General features: G+C 52.1%; 1 protein-coding gene across 1 annotated transcript; it reads left to right on the forward strand.

Moving 5' to 3' along the window:
- Window positions 1-1,909: 1,909 nt before the first annotated feature.
- On the forward strand, window positions 1,910-16,282 carry Fem1c (fem-1 homolog C). Its single transcript, XM_042672498.1, has 2 exons — window positions 1,910-2,475; window positions 14,795-16,282. The coding sequence occupies exons 1-2, from the start codon at window positions 1,932-1,934 to the stop codon at window positions 16,102-16,104; spliced, it is 1,854 nt and encodes a 617-aa protein (XP_042528432.1). The 5' UTR covers window positions 1,910-1,931; the 3' UTR covers window positions 16,105-16,282.
- Window positions 16,283-17,845: the final 1,563 nt, after the last annotated feature.

Consider the following 17,845-nt stretch of genomic DNA (forward strand, 5'->3'; position numbering starts at 1 on the left):
CTCTCCGTGACTCCGCCCCTCCTCCTCCTCCCCCCCCCCCCCGCGCCGTTCGCGCGCAGGCGCGTTCTCCTCAGCGCGCGTCGCCGCAGCGCCCCCCCCCCCCCCGCCCGCCGCGCGCAGGCGCGTTCCCGCAGGCTGGCCGCGGCCCCGCCCCCTCCCGCGGCGCCCCGCCCCGGCCGCGGCGTCCGTCCCGCCCCCAGGCGGTTGCTCGCGGGCGGCCGCCGCCCTGCCCCGGCCCAATGGCGCGGCGGCCGCGTCAGTGATGTGAAGCGGCGCTCCGGCTGGTCCGGCCCCCGGCCCGCAGCCCATTCCACCACCCGGCGCGGCGGCCGCGGCAGCCCGAGGCGCCTGGGAGGGCGGGGAGTCGGCTCGGCGGGGCGGGGCGGGGCGAGCGGCCGGCGGCTCCTTTCCGGGGGGCGCGGGGCATGGCGGCGCGGCGCGGCGGGCGGAGCGGCGCGGCCCGGGCGGCGGCGGCGGCGACCCCGGCTTCCATTTGAGGCGGCGGCGGCGGCGGCGGCACCGGGCCCGGGCAGGTAGCGGCGTCTGGGGCCCGGGCGGCGGCTGAGGGCCGCGGGGGGCGCGGGGGGCGCGGGAAGCGGGCGGGCGGAGGCCGCGGCGGCCGGGCCTGGAGCGGGCCGGGGCCGGGGCGGGCTGGGCCGGGCGGGCTGCGGGGCCGGGGCCGGGCCGGGCGGCGGGGCCGGGGCCGGGGCGGGCGCGGGAGGGAGGCCGGGGCGGGCTGGGCCGGGGCCGGGGCCGGGGCCGGGGCGGGCGCGGGAGGGAGGCCGGGGCGGGCTGGGCCGGGGCCGGGGCCGGGCGGCGGGGCTGGGGCCGGGGCCGGGGCGGGCGGGCGGCCATGGCCGAAGGCCGCGGCCCGGAGGCCCCGGGACCTGCGACCTTTTTGTTCCCGGCCGAGGCCCGTCCCGGCCGCCTCGCGCCCCGGGCCCCGCCGTCGTCCCTGGAAGAAGAGAAAAGAGACCTTTCCCGGGCCCGGGCCGCGGCCTCCTCCTCCTCCTCCTCCTCCCCGGGACGGAGCCGGCCGCCCGGCGTTCCAGCGCTCCCTCCCGCGGGGCCCGGACTCCGTCCTCCGAGCCCTGGACCCCGGACCCCAGATCCCCGGGCCTCGGACCCCGGACCCCAGATCCCCGGGCCTCGGACCCCGGACCCCAGATCCCCGGGCCTCGGACCCCGGACCCCAGATGCCCGGACCCCAGATGCCCGGACCCCAGATGCCCGGACCCCAGATCCCCGGACCCCAGATCCCCGGACCCCAGATCCCCGGACCCCAGACCCCCGGGCCTCGGACCCCGGACCCCAGATCCCCGGGCCTCGGACCCCAGATGCCCGGACCCCAGATGCCTGAACCCCAGATCCCCGGACCCCAGATCTCCGGACTCCAGACCCCAGATGCCCGGACCATGCAGATCCCAAAACCCCAGATCCCCGAGCCCCAAACCCCAGATCCCCGGGCCTCAGATGCCCGGGCCTCAGATCGCACATCCCCAGGCCCCAGACCCCAGACTCCGGATCCCGGACCCCAGACCCCAGATCTCCCCCAGACCTCGGACCCCGGATTCCGGGCTCCAGATCCCAGGCCCCGTCCCCCGAGCTCCGGCCCCGGACCCCAAATCCCAGACCCCGGGTCCCGGACCCCAGATCCCGGCCCCGGGTCCCCAGCCCGGCCCCGGCCCGCGCCCAGGTTCCGGCCCCTGCCCGCGGCGTCCTGACCGGCCCCTCTCTGCTCTCTCCTCCCTCCCGGCCCCTCCCCTCCCCTCCCCTCCCTCCCTCCCTCCCTCCCCTGCAGCTCGGCGGCGGCCTGCGCTAGCTCACTTCCCCCCTCCGCGCCTCCATGTCCGGCCCCGGCCGCGGGCGCTGACCGGCGCGGCCTCGGGCTGGCCTCGCGGGGCGCGCGCGGCGCCGGGCCCCGGGCCCCGATGGATCTGAAGACGGCGGTGTTCAACGCGGCGCGCGATGGCAAGCTGCGGCTGCTCACCAAGCTGCTGGCCAGCAAGTCCAAGGAGGAGGTGTCCTCCCTGATCGCCGAGAAGACCCACGGCGCCACGCCCCTGCTGGTGGCCGCCCGCTACGGCCACCTGGACATGGTGGAGTTCCTGCTGGAGCAGTGCAGCGCCTCCATCGAGGTGGGCGGCTCGGTCAACTTCGACGGCGAGACCATCGAGGGCGCCCCGCCGCTGTGGGCCGCGTCCGCCGCCGGGCACCTGAAGGTGGTGCAGTCCCTGCTGAGCCACGGCGCCGCCGTCAACAACACCACCCTGACCAACTCCACGCCGCTGCGGGCCGCCTGCTTCGACGGCCACCTGGAGATCGTCAAGTACCTGGTGGAGCACAAGGCCGACCTGGAGGTGTCCAACCGGCACGGGCACACCTGCCTGATGATCTCCTGCTACAAAGGACACAAGGAGATCGCCCAGTATTTACTAGAAAAGGGGGCAGATGTAAATAGGAAGAGCGTGAAAGGTGAGTCCGCCGCTTTCCTTCTAAGTAAAAAAACCAAGGTGCCCACCACTGACTTTGAGGAAGATGGAGTTACTGGCTGTGGAGTGTTTTGATGAGGTAACTTCAGACTCCCGGGAATTGGTTCCCCACCTTCCGGAGTCTTCCTGGTGATTGTTGATCTGAACCTTCAGGCTGCCATTTAGGCCATCTGGAAATACAGAATACAGATAAATGTAATACATACATTTTTCTTTTTCTTTCTTTTTTTTGGGGGGGGGTTGGTCATGGGGCTTGAACTCTGGGCCTGGGCACTGTCCCTCAGCTCTTCAGCTCAAGGCAAGCGCTCTAGCACTTGAACCACAGCGCTACTTCCCATTTTCTGGTGGTTCTTTGGAGATAAGAGTCTCAGACTTTCCTGCCCTGGCTGGCTTTGAACTGTGATCCTCAGATCTCAGCCTCCTGAGTAGCTGGGATTACCGGCGTGAGCCACCTGCGCCCGTCACCATACATTTTTCTTAAGTTTTTCTCTTTTTTAAGAACAGCTTTGGAATAGATGTACCACTCTATTCAGTGAGTCACTGTGTTTGCTCATCTGTTGCTCTGTGAGAGAAGGGTAGGCCCAACTGGCTGGAAAGGATTTCATGCCGCTGGACAGGGTAGTGCCTGAGTTTCCTGACTCCTTGTTTTTTTGTGGCCAGTAGAAAATCCTTTTATGTAGAACCTGTACCAAGTGCAGCAAGAGAGAAAACAGATTTTTAAAAACGACTTCAAATCCCCAGAACCAAACAAGGTCTAGTTAGTAAAGTCAATGTGGATTTGTTGACTGGCAACAGTGTAAAAGACTTTTAATCAACAAGAGCTTAGCCTATAATTGTGTATTATAAATTGGCTTATGTTTTTACAAGGAAGTTTAAGTCTTTTGACCCTACTCTTTAGACCTCAGGAGCTCAGTTGTACCCATAGTCCGCAGATACAAGCACAGGTGCTGCCCCCCTTCTCCTCTCTCTCTGTTAATCAGATGCATCCTGTTGTGTGCTTTATTTTATTTTTTATTTTCTGGTGTCTCTTCTAGGGCTTGGACTTAGGTCAGGGCCTGGGCGCTGTCCCTGAACATTTTTGCTCAAGGCTAGCACTCTTACCTCTTGAGCCAAGGCAGCTCCACTTCAGCTTTTTTTTTTATTTTTTAAATAGTTAACTGGAGATAAAAGTCTCCCACACGATGCTACTCCAGCTGGCTTCAAACCACAGTCCTTCAATTCAGCCTCCTGAGTAGCTAGGATTACAGGTGTAAGCCACTGGTGCCCAATTGTTCTGTTTTTTAATCCTCACATTTGTGGGTGTGATTGAGTCCTGCTACCTCATTCTTGTTGCATGGCTGTCCGGTGGGTGTCTCCTCTAGCATACATTCCTCTAGCCGCTGCTGATGGACACAGTGTAGGCGCAGTGCAGCTGTGAGTGTTAACTGTGAATCTGCACACTTATATGAGTGGCTGTATTTGGAATTGTTGAATCAAAGTGATACATATTTGCCGTTCACAGGGTAAAACACAATTTTGAGCCGCTTTTGTAGTTAGCATGTTTACTGAAATATTCTTTTTAAAGAGCAATTTATTATAAAAAGAACACAAGATCACTAGTTTTCTGTAAAAATTTTCAGAGCAAGTGTAAAAATCTCATAGCATCCTGACCCTCAGATATTCTTTCCAAAAGTTATTCCTGAATGTTGCACACAGGTATGTGCAGTTTTTAAAATTTATTTATTTTTGGTCAGTCCTGGGGCTTGAACTCAGGGCCTGGGCACTTGTCCCTGAGCCTCTTTTGCTCAAGGCTAGCTAGCACTCTACCACTTGAGCCACAGCGCCACTTCTGGCTTTTTCTGTGTGTGTGGTACTGAGGAATCGAACCCAGGGTTTCTTTCATGCATGCAAGGAAAGCGCCCTGCCCCTGAGCCACCTTCCCAGCCCTGCAGTTTTATTTTATGTGCTGTTCTATAACTTGTTTTTTTAGCTTAGTGTTATGTTTAATGTCATTAGGTGTGTGGTCTTTCATTTCAAGAGCTGGATACTCTTCTAAAGAAGTTTTACATGGCTTCTGGTTGTGTTTTGTTTTTTGCTGGGCCTGGGACTTGAACTCAGTTTGGGTGCTGTCCCTGAGCTTTTTTGTTCAAGACTAGTGTACTACCACTTGAGCCTATAATGTTTCTGTAAACAGATTGATTTGTTCTTGATTGTCTTTAGAGGTGGATTGATGGATTAGGAGAGAGCATACCCCTTTAAAAATAAAAACCAACCACGTTCTGTGCTTGTTTTAGAAGAACAAGTTGTTTAGTGGTGCTCCCTGTGAGTGGTTAAGTAGCTGGAGGTCAAGGCATTATTAGAAGGAGCGATGGCTGGTTTTGCTTTGGGAATTTTTTTTTTTAATTTAGCAGTTTAATGATGATTGATAAATTCCCATGTTTAAGCAGAATATGGGGTATGTTTTCAACCCCAGGCCACTGGAGGGGTGACCCCTGAAATGCCTCCCTCAGGTTTTCCCAAGCAGTACTTCAGTGAGGATCCCACACCTCCATCCCAGGGGACCTGGCAGAGGCAGGCAGGCACAGGAGAAAGATTCTTACCAGGTTCATTGGAGGAGCCATATTTCCCCCAAGAGGGAGCACATGGCACCTGTCCCCATCCAGGCAGCAGGAGGGTCTGAGGGACAGGAAGTGAGGTAGCTGGGAGCTCAGGTGGGTCTGGGCGGAGAGAGGGAGGGGCCAGCTGTGAGGAGGGAACTCCGGGAATGGAGGGGGCCAGGTGTGGGTGGAGCTGGGGACCAAAGGTGAGCATAATACTAACAGGCTGTGTGAGAGAACCGTTGTGCAAGTCGCTGACATGGCTGTCAGCATTGCCCTAGGAACCTGCACAGCGGTGAGGACCTGTGGTTACCTCTGGAGGACGGTCCTCTGCACGTCAGCTCAGGGCCGTGGGCGTCAGGGCTCCCTCTTGACAGCCTGCCCATTCAAGGTCCCTTTCCTTTGTTTCTCCGTATCCGTTTCCCATGTGTGTCTTCCACAAAAAACAAGTACACATGCTAGGAGAAGAGCACACGTTGTCCAGATTTCAGTGTTAACAGCTGTATAGAGATAGATGTGTGCAGGACTCCTGGTTTGTGCAGTATCATTGTGTTTTGTGAATGTGGGGCCCGATTCGAGTATTGGTACACCTCCTCTACTCTGGCCTAAGCTCGATTCTTGGATGATTGTTCTATGATTGACTTTTTCGAGGAGGCAGTGTGTTAATCAGAAAGCCTCTGAAACTGGTGCCGAAAAGGTGTCTAATAGAGCAGCAAACAGGATTTTTCTTTCATCCACATTTTTAACCCTGTTCCCAAAGTGGAAAATAAGGAAGAGACAAGGTATAAAATGACATTGTTTTTGTTTTGAAGTGCTGGAGAATCAAGCCCAAGGCCCCTTGCTTAATTAACTAGACAGGTGCTTTACCACTGCTCTATTTATACGTCATCCACTGAAATGGTTCTGAGGCAAGAAACCGCCTGTGGATTTTGCTTGGTCTGCTTACGTGTGAAGTGCGGGTGGCTCCTATACTCCACTACTATCTAACAGGCGGGTGACAGTCGAACATACTATTTAACCTCTTCCCATTACTTTTTAACAGGCCGTGGGCATTTTGAACGTTTTAGCCTAGAGTAGAATTAATTCATTGAGAGCATTTCTTGAGTCCCTTGGTGTGCCAGGCTGTTAGATAGACCGCGATGAGTGAGACAAGAGACGGGTTTATAAGTAGATGCTTTCATGGTAAGTGCAACCATAGTGCTTTCTTCTGTTGGATCCTGGGAATAATTTGTCCTTCACAACGTATTCCCTAAGAGGACAGGGGCTTCCTGCTTTCCCACAGCATCCCTGAAGGGGAGAATATATCTTTGAGATACCCAAGAAAGCCTTGTTAGTTTAACCTAGCACTTGATTTCTGAGGTCAGAGTAGACTCGTACTTAAATTGAAAGACCCCTCGCACCGGAAGTGGCCAGATGCACCCTCTCAGGTCCCTGTCATCTCTAACCTCCTTGATTCTCTGGTGGTTTGTGGGGGTCGGTGTTTATTTTGGACACGGTAGGACTTCGCAGATCTGCAGTGAAGTTCGCTCAGCCTTCAGCCCTGCCTTCTGCTGGGAGCTGCGCGGCGGGATGGACAGATTCATGGGGGTCTTCAGCTCTCTGGGTTGGGATCAGGAGATTGGGCCCAGGAGACATTCTGTCCTGCTCCATAGGTCAATCAGATACTCCAGGTAATTAATTGGCAGTAAGGTAATGAATGTGCTTTGTAGGCAGCCATTGTGTTGAACTTTGGAGGATCAGGGTGTTGTACTTAGCAGTTGCTGTAAAGGGGTGCTAGAAAGGGGCTACAGCCTAGGAACGTGTTTCATGAAGTGTGGGACTTGGGTCTGACAGCTTTCCTGGCTTAGAAGTGGCTCTGTGGGAAGCCGGTTGGGAATGGGGATGGGGCTTGGAGCCCCGGGGATGGAAAGTGGGCACATGTGGGCCAGAGGGCACTTTGAGTTCTAGTGAAAAGAATTTTAATTTTATTTGCCCTGCATTGGGAAGCCAGTGACATTTTTTCACCAGAGGAGTGACTGGCATTTTAAGGAAATGTATTTTTATTATTTAATTGCCTGCTACCACACTGATGTTTGAGGCCAGAGGTCTGGTGTTTTTATCCCATGCATGGGAGTGTACTGGCCCACAGTGGGCATTTAGTCACTGAGCTTGTTAATGGATGAGTTGGCTGTGAGAAACGGTTCTGAGCTCCTTGATGACAGCCACCATGCTTTGAGCTCCTTGATGACAGCCACCGTGCTTTGTCGTCTGTTCTGTAGAGATAAGAAGATGACGATTTAAAATAACAAAGCACAAATTGTCAAAGATGAGTGGAACTTTGGGTTGAACTTTGTAGGGGTTCAGAAAAATATTGTGTAGGTTTGTGACAGGAGTAGTTAACATTAACATTTGAGTGAGGGCAGTTTTTTTTTTTACCTTTTTGTTATGGAAATTTTCAAATGTATGTAACTGGAGAGAATTATCTATTCAATTTTTATAACCTGCCAAATTATGAAATCAACTCTTACCCTTCCTTTTGATTTTTTAAAAAATAATCCAAAGCAAAAGGCATTTTAAGAGATGGATATATTTCAGTTTTTCAAATGTATAAGAATCTTAAGGAAATCTCCCCTGTAGATTACGACCTATTGTTACTAAGATAATGGACCAAGATGGGGTGGGTCTGTTATGTTAGTACTGAGCACATTGGAAGCAGACTTGAGAACATTTCTCAGCAGTTGCTTATTTCAGAAAGTATGCTCCTGGGAGGAAAGTGAAAAGGGGGAGGCCTTCAAATTTGGTCTGCTTTAGGATATATCTGGCAGAATTTTGATTTATTAGTAATGCTAGCTAGGAGCTAGAAATGAGGCTTAGTGGTAGAGTGCCCGCCTAGCATGCATGAGAGGCCCTGGTTTGATTCCTTGCTACCACACAAACAAAAAAATTAATAAAATTAAAAGGAAATAAAACATTAAAATTAGTAAAAACAAAAAAACAAACAACAATGTAGTTGAGGCCAGGCACCGGTGGCTCACGCCTGTCATCCTAGCTACTCAGGAGACTGAGATCTGAGGATTGTGGTTTGAAGCCAGCCCAGGCAGGAAAATCCATGAGACTCTTACCTCCAATTAACCACCAGAAAACCAGAAGTGGTGCTGTGGCTCAAGTGGTAGAGCGCTCCCCTTGAGCTGAAGAGCTGAGGGACAGCACCCAGGCCCAGAGTTCAAGCCGCATGACCAACCAAAAAAAAAGTAATTGACTAGTTGAATTTTGTTACCATTTAGTCCCAAATCTTGCAATTGTTCCCATGCTCTTTTTCTTCTTGTATCTTCTGGAACGTTCCTCTGTGTGCTCAGAGCCAGGACTTACTGGTTGCCCAAGGTGAGCAGTAGGTGACTTGTAAATTAGGTGTGTGAACCCGGGGTGGGCTACCCTGTCCTCATGTTAGCTGAGGTGCTGGGGTGAGCAGTACCTGGGTGTGGGAACTTAAGATGGAAGTCTAGTCTTATTTACTGACCTTTAAACGCCTGTGGTCCTCTCACTGAGTTCAGTGGCTTATTAAACTTCTTGGCTCCAAATGAAATTGAGGAAATCTGACCTTCTAGTGACTTACTCTTGATACAGGTGGTCGGTAGGTATGACGGCGGTAGAGGCTCAGGAAAGCGCGTCGTTAGTCTGACTCAAGCGTCTGCCTTCCTCCTCTGGGTCTCTGAACTACAGTGGCCAAGAAAGGGTAGAAATTCTGCCGAGAGCTTTGTACTCCCTAGTCCAGAGCCGTCTCCAGAGCGGGTCTGCGTCTTGCATGTACCTGGTCTCAGGATGTGAGTGTTGGGTTTAACTTGGTGAGCTCAGGAGCTGTACTGTTGAATTGTGTGTTTCTAACGCGGGGCTTCATGCAGTTGAGGAAGGGAAGGCACGTGGGTAGTCTCAGCTCAGTTTGTCTTTAACTCTCCGCCCCTCTTCCCCGCTTTATTATTGTCTTTAAGTAGCTGTACCAAGGAGTTAGCATTCAACAAAGCAGTTTATGCATGCAAAGCATATGGTCAGTGTCACCGCTTTTTTCATCCATCTCCACCCTTTTCACCCTTTTTAGTGAGTTCCTGCTCTGAGATCTCCCATAGTAGCATGTGCCCGGTGAGTGGAAGCGCTTGGGCGGGGCAGGGCAGCCTTCCCAGGCTCTGTTGACACCCTAGAGTGCTGCTGCCCGCCCTTCCCCCTGCCACTCGAGCGCACCTGGGGTGCCTCTGGAGGGGCTGCAGAGCCCGGCACCTGCATGGCTGTGCAGGTGACCTGCCCTGCCCAGCTCCGTCCCCACTGTGGGCCTCTCTGGACTCAGCCCCGCCCATCCTCATCCTCATCCTCAGCGTGGACAGGATGGGCGGGGCTGAGTCCAGAGAGGCCCACAGTGGGGACCGAGCTGAGGCCAAGGGTAGTAGACTCAATCTGATCCAGTGTACGCCCTCTAATTCTGCTTATGTGAGAACTGTACCTTTACCGAAGAACAGGTGCGCTGATTGAACTGGCTGTTTAAACATCTGTATTGAAATGTAATTCAGACTGTTCACGGATGTAAAGTTGGTGTGTTCACTGAGTTGTGAAGCCATCACTAGACTTTCCACACACCCCCTCCCCTCCCCCCACAGACCCCTGTTCATCACAGGTACATATGCCAGGCCTCCACCAGCACGTCATGCACTGCTGTGGGTGACTCACCTCCTCTCTGTCTGTCTCTAATACCCTAACAGCCGTGGGGACCCTTCTTCCTGACAAGCGCCATGTGGATATTGAAGCATCACTCGCGGGTCATGCACAGTCACCAGCGCAGGCGGGTGGCGGCGCCAATGAGGGGCACGCGTGTCCATCCTCACCCAGCCTCACCCACTGACTGCCCAGCCTTCGCCAGGCCTTGGCCCACACACTCCCCTCCCTGCTCCCTCTGCCTTTGTATGAGTGATTCTAATACGCAGGCCTGTCTAAGTGGACTAACGCGTGGACTTGGGAGTGGGTCCTAGCCCATGGGGTTTGGGACTTCTTCCACGCAGCGTAAGGTTTTTAGGGCTCATTCGGTTGTAGCATGTATCCTTTTGTTGTTTTTTTGTTTTTTTGGGTTTTTTTGTTTTTGGGTCCAGTCGTGGGGCCTGAACTCTGGGCCTGGGCGCTGTCCCTCAGCTCTTCAGCTCAAGGCTAGCGCTCTACCACTTGAGCCACAGCGCCACTTCCGGCTTTTTTCTTTTTTCTTATGTGGTGCTAAGGAATCGAACCCAGTGCCTCATGCAAGCGCTCTACCACTGAGCCACCTTCCCAGCCTGCATGTATCCTTTTTATTGCTGAATTTCCTCTTGTGGATATACTGCTTTCATGTGTTCAGCAAGGGATAGGTCTGACAGTCTCTCCCTTTCATCTTCCGTGAGTAATACTTAGGAGCATCTGGAGATGTGTACTGTTTTTCTTCAGCTCATCAGTCTAGGAGTGCAGTTGTGCTGGGTCATAGGGTCACTCACCTTTTGATGAACCACCAAACTTGCACGGCAGCTGTGCACTTAGAGCATTTGTGCAAGCAGAGCAGGAGGTCCAGGTTTCTCCTTGCCAGCTCTTGTTCTTTGAAGTCTGCTCACCTTAGAAAGTGTGGTGTGCTGCTGTCTCCTTGTGCTTCTCATTCTTGTTTCTGCAGTGGCTCATGATCTTAGCCTGTGTTCATGTACTTAATTTGCGGGCTTAGTGGCGATTTGTGTTTGAGAAAGTGTCTTCATATGTTTTTGCGTTTTTTGTTTTTTTTTAATGTACAGCTGGGCACCAGTGGCTCACGCCTGTAATCCCAGCTACTCAGGAGCTGAGATCTGAGGATTGGGGGTCAGAGCCAGCCCAGGCAGCAAAGTCTTTGAGACTCTTCAGTCCAATAAACTACTCAGAAAAAGCCAGAAGTGGCGCTGGGGCTCAAGTAATAGCACTAGCTTTGAGCAAAAGAAACTCAGGGTCAGAGCCCAGGCCCAGAGTTCAAGCCCCAGGACCCTCAAAGCAAAGCAGCCTTGCCTATGTATTCAGACTATAGGCCCTTCATCAGGTAGATGGTATATTCCATGCTAGCATTGGTATTTTGCCTCGCACAGTATGGGTTATAGCAGTTTAGATTTTTATTTAGCAAGCTGATTGTTGTTCATTTGGGCTATAGATCACTTATTTATTACAATAGTCAAATGTTACAATAATAAAATAGTTAAGAATAGACAATGCGATTTGCCGATAACATTTACTATGCAAGTTTTCCATGGATGAAACTACACGTAGTTTGTAATGCACGGCCTGTCCCAGCTTTGGCCTAGAGGAAGAGGGGTGGGGTGGCGTTGCACCTCTGTACTGTGTACGGCGGGGCTGTGACCGCCCTGTGAACTTGGCTTCACATAGCTAGGTGCTGTAATTAGTCATGTCAGCTTGTGGCATACATCTGTGTGACAAACCAGAAGACAATTTTTCCTCTAATTCCTCAGAGATCAGCGTCAAGCAGACGTCACTTGGAACACCCTACAAAGCCAAGTCAGAACCCGCATTTTACCTTGATCCCTTGGTGATTTTTCTACAGGAAAGTTTGAGAAGCACAGCTTTAATAGACTTAGACTAACTAACACAATGTGAAGAGTATATATACAACCAAATCTGTAGAATTTTTATTGCCAGAAAAGCAAATTATAATCTGCATTTTGTGTTTATTAAATGCTTTGTAGTCCTTAGGTGGACATTTTAAAAATTTTTTTTTTTTTTTTTTGTCGGTCGTGGGGCTTGAACTCTGGGCCTGGGTGCTGTCCTTGTGCTCTTCAGCTCAAGGCGAGAGCACTACCGCTTGAGCCACAGAGGCACTTCTGGTTTTTTTAGTGGTTTATTGGAGATCAGAGTCTCATGGACTTTCCTGCCTGGGCTGGCTTTGAACCGCAGTCCTCAGATCTCAGCCTCCTGAGTAGCTAGGATGACAGGTGTGAGCCACCAGCGCCCAGCCAGGAGGACATTTTTGTTTTACTGAAATGATCAGTTCATTCCCCGTATGCTTGGGCTTTTAGAAGCTTGCTCTGGATCCTGGTTCATTGTAGTGATTCACTGGGTAGAGACACTCACAGTACAACATTGAAGCTCTTCTATTATGTGGCAGTCCAGCTCCTGTGGTGAGTGCTATCGATAGCCGCAGCCTCCTTCGCTGTCAGACCCTGCCGCCGCTGGCTTCTAGGCCTCTGAGCTTCGCCTCTGGCAGGCTAGTAGCCTTGGGGTTACGTACGTAACTTATCGGCCGCTGCGTGGCACTCAGAATAGTTCTTGCCTCCTGTGTGTTGCTGTCAGAGTGCAGTTGGCTTCCTCTGAAGAGGTATTTATGTTTCTCTGGCTTTTGATTACCTATACTGGCGGTACTGGAGTGTTTATTAAAGTTGATTTTAGCTCCTCCGTGGCTTGTCCGTTTATGAAGAGCTGTAACCCAAGGCACGAGGCCTTGCCCAGGTTCCTGCCACTTTCTTCTCAGGCCTGCAAGTGACCAGAGATCCTGAGCGTTCTCAGAAGCTTCTTCCAGGATCCAAGGAGGCCGCTGGGGAAGGCGGGCTGTGCCAAGTGCTGCCCTGTGCTAGTCTTAGTTCTCCTTGCTGTCTCTTAAATGCTGCTACGGAAATTTAAAATGTGTTTCCACCAAATATGATGGTATATAGCTGGAATCCCAGCAGTCAGGAAGCTGAGATCTGAGGATTGTGGTTCAAAGCCAGCCCCGGCAGGAAAGTTGTGAGACTCTTATCTCCAATGAACCACCAGAAAGCTGGAAGTGGCGCTGTGGCTCAAGTGGTAGAGCGCTAGCCTTGAGCTGAAGAGCTGAGGGACAGCGCCCAGGCCCAGAGTTCAGGTCCCATGACCAACCAAAAAAAAAAAAAAAAACCAACAACTCAGTAGGCACTCCACCACATGAGTCATGCCCCAAATCATTTTTAGTTTTAGTTATTTTTTTATATAGTTTGTTGTGGTTTTGCCCTGGCTGGCCTTGGCTCTCAATCCTCCTTCTAGGCCTCCTGTATAACGGATCACAGGCAAGTACCACCACACCCTCCTTGCTCTTTGAGGTGATGTCTCTTTTTGCTTGGTCTGGCCTTGAACCTTCCAATTTCTACCTTCCTGGTAGCAGGGCTTACAGGCACGTGCCAGTGCTCCTAGACAAGGTATTTTTTTTGGGGGACAGGGTCTTACTGTAGAACCAGGGCTAACCTCAAAGTGGCCATCCTCCACTGTAGCCTCTTGAGTGCTGGCCTTCCCTGTGAGCCTCCATGTCCAGCTCTCCTGGTTCTTGTGCAAGACTCCTTTCTCTTAACCTCCCCCCCCCTTTTTCCTTTTTCCTACACATATTCCTTATTTGTTTCTCAAGAAAATCAGAAGTGGGATTCATTTTGAAATTGGCATTCGCTGCATTGTTTTGCTGGATTTTGTCACTCTGAATAGAAGATGCGATGTAAACCTTTTTCTCAGATTTCTTTTTACATATCGTGCTCTTCTTTCACTGGATATGGTGGAGAAAATGGGAGTAGCGAGAGTCTCCATTCAGAGTGGTTTTAAAATACACTTGTTGCAGTTGTGTTTAATGGAGATGGTTGTGGACAGATGAGCATCCATGAGCTGTTCTGCCTGGAATATCCTACACTGTTTTGCATCATTGATCTTTGAAATGCTGGGTCAGAGTAAGCATCGAGAAGAGCCATATTGGCCATGTAGATATCACAAGAGATTAAAAGTCTTAAAATACACAGGAAGTTTCTGCCAGGGAGACGCTGTTGCTGTGGTGTGGACAGCCTTCCGTCAGCCCTCCAGGACTGCTGCTTCCTGGGGAGGAGGCCACGTGTTGACTGTGAACCACTGTTTTGGCACCCTGAGTTTGCCCCCAGCCGGGGGTCAGCCTTGTGAATCTGTCTGAGGATGCAGCTCTGCCTGCTCTGTTAACTCTTGGCTACAGACATGTCTAAAAGGACGCTCTGTGGAAGCCGTCCACAGACGTGTACCTCTCAGGCGCTGTGACTTCTCTCCCGATAGGTAGTGGAATGCTGATCATTTCCCGCGGGGGGCGTGTGTGGGAAGCGCAGGGTGGTGTGGGAACACTCAGCGCTGCCAGCGGGAGCGGAGAAAGCCACGCTGCGGCAGGACGCAGTCGTCCCTTATGAAAGGACAGTTCAGACGCCTCCCGAAAGTTCATACGGAGCCACCCACGTGTTCGTCAGATTTGTTTTTCTTGTGGGAGCAGTTTCTCGGAGAAAGTACTATGTAGCTAGGAATTTTGACTAAAATAGCTCAAACTAGCTAGAAAAATAATTTCTGGCCACTGTTAGAGTCAGATGGAAAAATCAGCTCTTAAAGGTGGAGTCCTTGTTTATGGGTGAGTTCAGTGACTGTCAGAAAGACTGTCCGTAGCCTGGTCATTGTACTCATCTGCTCTTAGCCAGCAAATGAGCGCTTGCGAATCGCGAGGCACACCTAGAGCCATGGATTCGTTTTGAGGTTTATCGGGTGAGCTAGGTTCCTCTTTATTCTCATACCTAGTTTATTCATGGCACTTACTCAGTAAGTTTAGTGGGTATTTTCTTCAGTCCCTGTGGTGTAGAAGACACTTTTTCCAGATGCTGGGTATGGCGATGGTTTTCTCTTGTAATCACATGGAAACATGGGCTTCGTATTAAGGAGGAGGGCTCTGAGGTACGCACATGAGCCCTCAAAGTGTCTGTTCTCTCCCCTGTGTTTAAGGTAACACTGCCCTGCATGACTGCGCGGAGTCTGGAAGCTTGGACATCATGAAGATGCTTCTTATGTACTGTGCCAAGATGGAGAAGGACGGCTACGGGATGACCCCGCTCCTCTCGGCCAGCGTGACGGGCCACACAAATATTGTGGACTTTCTGACACACCACGCCCAGACGAGCAAGACAGAGAGGATCAACGCGCTGGAGCTCCTGGGAGCCACGTTTGTAGATAAGAAAAGAGACCTTCTGGGGGCTCTGAAGTACTGGAAGAAGGCCATGACCATGCGGTACAGCGACAGGACTAATGTCATTAGTAAACCAGTGCCGCAGACGCTGATCATGGCTTACGATTACGCCAAAGAGGCCAACAGCGCTGAGGAGCTGGAGGGCCTCATCGCCGACCCCGACGAGATGCGGATGCAGGCACTGCTGATTAGGGAGCGCATCCTGGGTCCTTCTCACCCTGATACCTCCTACTACATCAGGTACAGAGGCGCCGTCTACGCCGACTCGGGGAACTTCAAGCGATGCATCAACCTGTGGAAGTATGCCCTGGACATGCAGCAGAGCAACTTGGACCCCTTGAGCCCAATGACGGCCAGCAGCTTGCTGTCCTTTGCCGAGCTGTTCTCTTTCATGCTGCAGGACCGGGCTAAAGGCCTGCTGGGCACGACGGTCACGTTTGACGATCTCATGGGCATACTGTGCAAAAGCGTCCTTGAGATCGAGCGCGCCATCAAACAAACTCAGTGTCCGGCCGACCCCCTGCAGCTGAACAAGGCCCTCTCCATCATTCTGCACCTGATCTGCCTGCTGGAGAAAGTCCCCTGCACTCTAGAACAGGACCACTTCAAGAAGCAGACCATCTACAGGTTCCTCAAGCTGCATCCCCGGGGAAAGAACAACTTCAGCCCTCTCCATCTGGCTGTGGACAAGAACACCACCTGCGTGGGGCGGTACCCGGTGTGTAAGTTCCCATCGCTGCAAGTGACGGCCATCCTAATAGAATGTGGTGCTGACGTGAACGTCCGGGACTCCGACGACAACAGTCCCCTGCACATCGCCGCCATCAACAACCACCCGGACATCATGAACCTCCTCATTAAATCAGGTGCACACTTCGATGCCACAAACCTGCACAAGCAAACGGCCAGTGACTTGCTGGATGAGAAGGAAATCGCTAAGAATCTGATCCAGCCCATCAACCACACCACGCTGCAGTGCCTGGCCGCGCGCGTCATCGTGAACCACAGGATACATTACAAAGGGCACATCCCAGAGAAGCTGGAGACCTTTGTGTCGCTCCACAGATGACGGGCACTGCCGAAGCTCCTGCACGAGCACTGTTGTGGTAACGCCCGCGTTCACTTGGCTTGATGGTGGTGTGCGCTCACTCACCGGCTAGCGCACCCACCGCAGACGTCAGACTCCACAGGATTGGCTTCCAGTATTTAATAGAAATACACCATATAATAGATTGTTTGTGAATGATCGAAACATGTAACGTCCTATTCAAATTCCTAAAACTGTCTGCCAAAGGCTTAATCCATTCTGGTTTTGTTTGCGGTTGGTATTTGGGACAGTTAGCTGGTTTTAAGTGGTGTCTTTATACTCTACTAGTCTGTGGGTTTTATACAGATTGAAAGTCCTTATCCCTGCTGTCCCTTCTCTTCCCCAAGCTTCACCCGTTTCTACTTTCTTTCCTGACCATTTCTACCAGTTTCCCCGTGCAGACCTGTGCTAGCTCACACAAACTTTTCAAACTCCTTACCATTTGCAGTTACCGTAAGTGCTTTATCTTTTCTATGCACTGGCTTACACTTGACGGTTGTACGTTAGCATCGTCCCTATGCAGCGCTTGTCAGCTTCACTGAAACCCCTGGTTTCTCCTGTTCCTTTCGAAGTTCACTCTGTGGAAGTACGCTTAGAACATGAGGATTTGCTTATCTGAGCTCAAGCTTCCCCACCCCCCAATGTTTTTATTTTCTTTTCCCCCTACACATGAGGTTTCTCTCTCTAAATCGATAGAAATGTTGTACACTAAATTTGGGAAAGGTTATGACTCAGCCCCATTGCAGAGCAGGTCTGTCCTGGCAGTCTGTCACGTGGAAGGAATACCCTTTTCCAGAGAGACTCTCCCCCCCCCCCCCCCCCCCCCCAGCTGCTCCAGCCTTGCTGCCAGCGTGGTCCTGCTCGTGCTCATGTGTGACTAGGTGTAGAGAATTTGCTTAACTTTAACTTCAAAGTTACGCATCACACAGCTGATGTCACTGGCCACATTGACATCCTCTGTCTTTGGACTGCGCTCATTTTTAGTTAGAAAAAACGCTGGCTTGGTTTTTACCGTGCCCCGGGCCCCAGAACTGCCCAGGTTTCTGCCCCATGCCGCTGTGGCACCCGATCGGTGCCAGCAATAGCGCTCTTCCCCTCTTCGAGCTGATGTACACCTTTGAGATACTTGCATGGTTACTTTGGTCTCAGTTATTGTCACCCTAGCTAAACATAAAGGTTGCACAGCGCTTTCTGTTCTTGCACTGAGAGTTAGCTTCTTTTCCACCTTTTCCGTCCTCTCTTCCTTCCTCCTCTCCTTTTCTTCCTTTTCTCCTTCTTTCTCCTATTTGCTAATGCCACAGAAAGGGCTCTATTTTAACTTAGGAAAAGAAAACTGAAAAGTACCAAAAAAAAAAAAAGACTCAGGTAATGGGCGTGCAGCACTTTATTGTTGTTGAACACAGTGGTGACGGCATGCTTGCCCTGCAGAGGGATGTAGATGGTGCATGCACAGCTCCTCCCTGCGTGGCTGGGGGTGTGGTGAACGGAGCTCGCTGGGTCTGTGTTCACTCTTGTTCTGACGTGTCCTCCCCCTGTCAGGCCGTGTCAGGTCTTGGCTGCCACACAGTCATGTAGGTTTACCTGCATTTTTATTCAGCACAGTTGGAATGAAGAGCAGTAACTAAATCCACAACCGCAGACTTTTGGGTTAAAGAACTGAGTTGTTAAAAGGTGAACTTAACTCATTTTAATAGGTTATGCATTTCACCATTGGGATAAATTG

Source organism: Dipodomys spectabilis, unplaced genomic scaffold (assembly GCF_019054845.1).
Source record: "Dipodomys spectabilis isolate Male_0828 unplaced genomic scaffold, ASM1905484v1 ptg000714l, whole genome shotgun sequence".
Classification (NCBI taxonomy): domain Eukaryota; kingdom Metazoa; phylum Chordata; class Mammalia; order Rodentia; family Heteromyidae; genus Dipodomys; species Dipodomys spectabilis.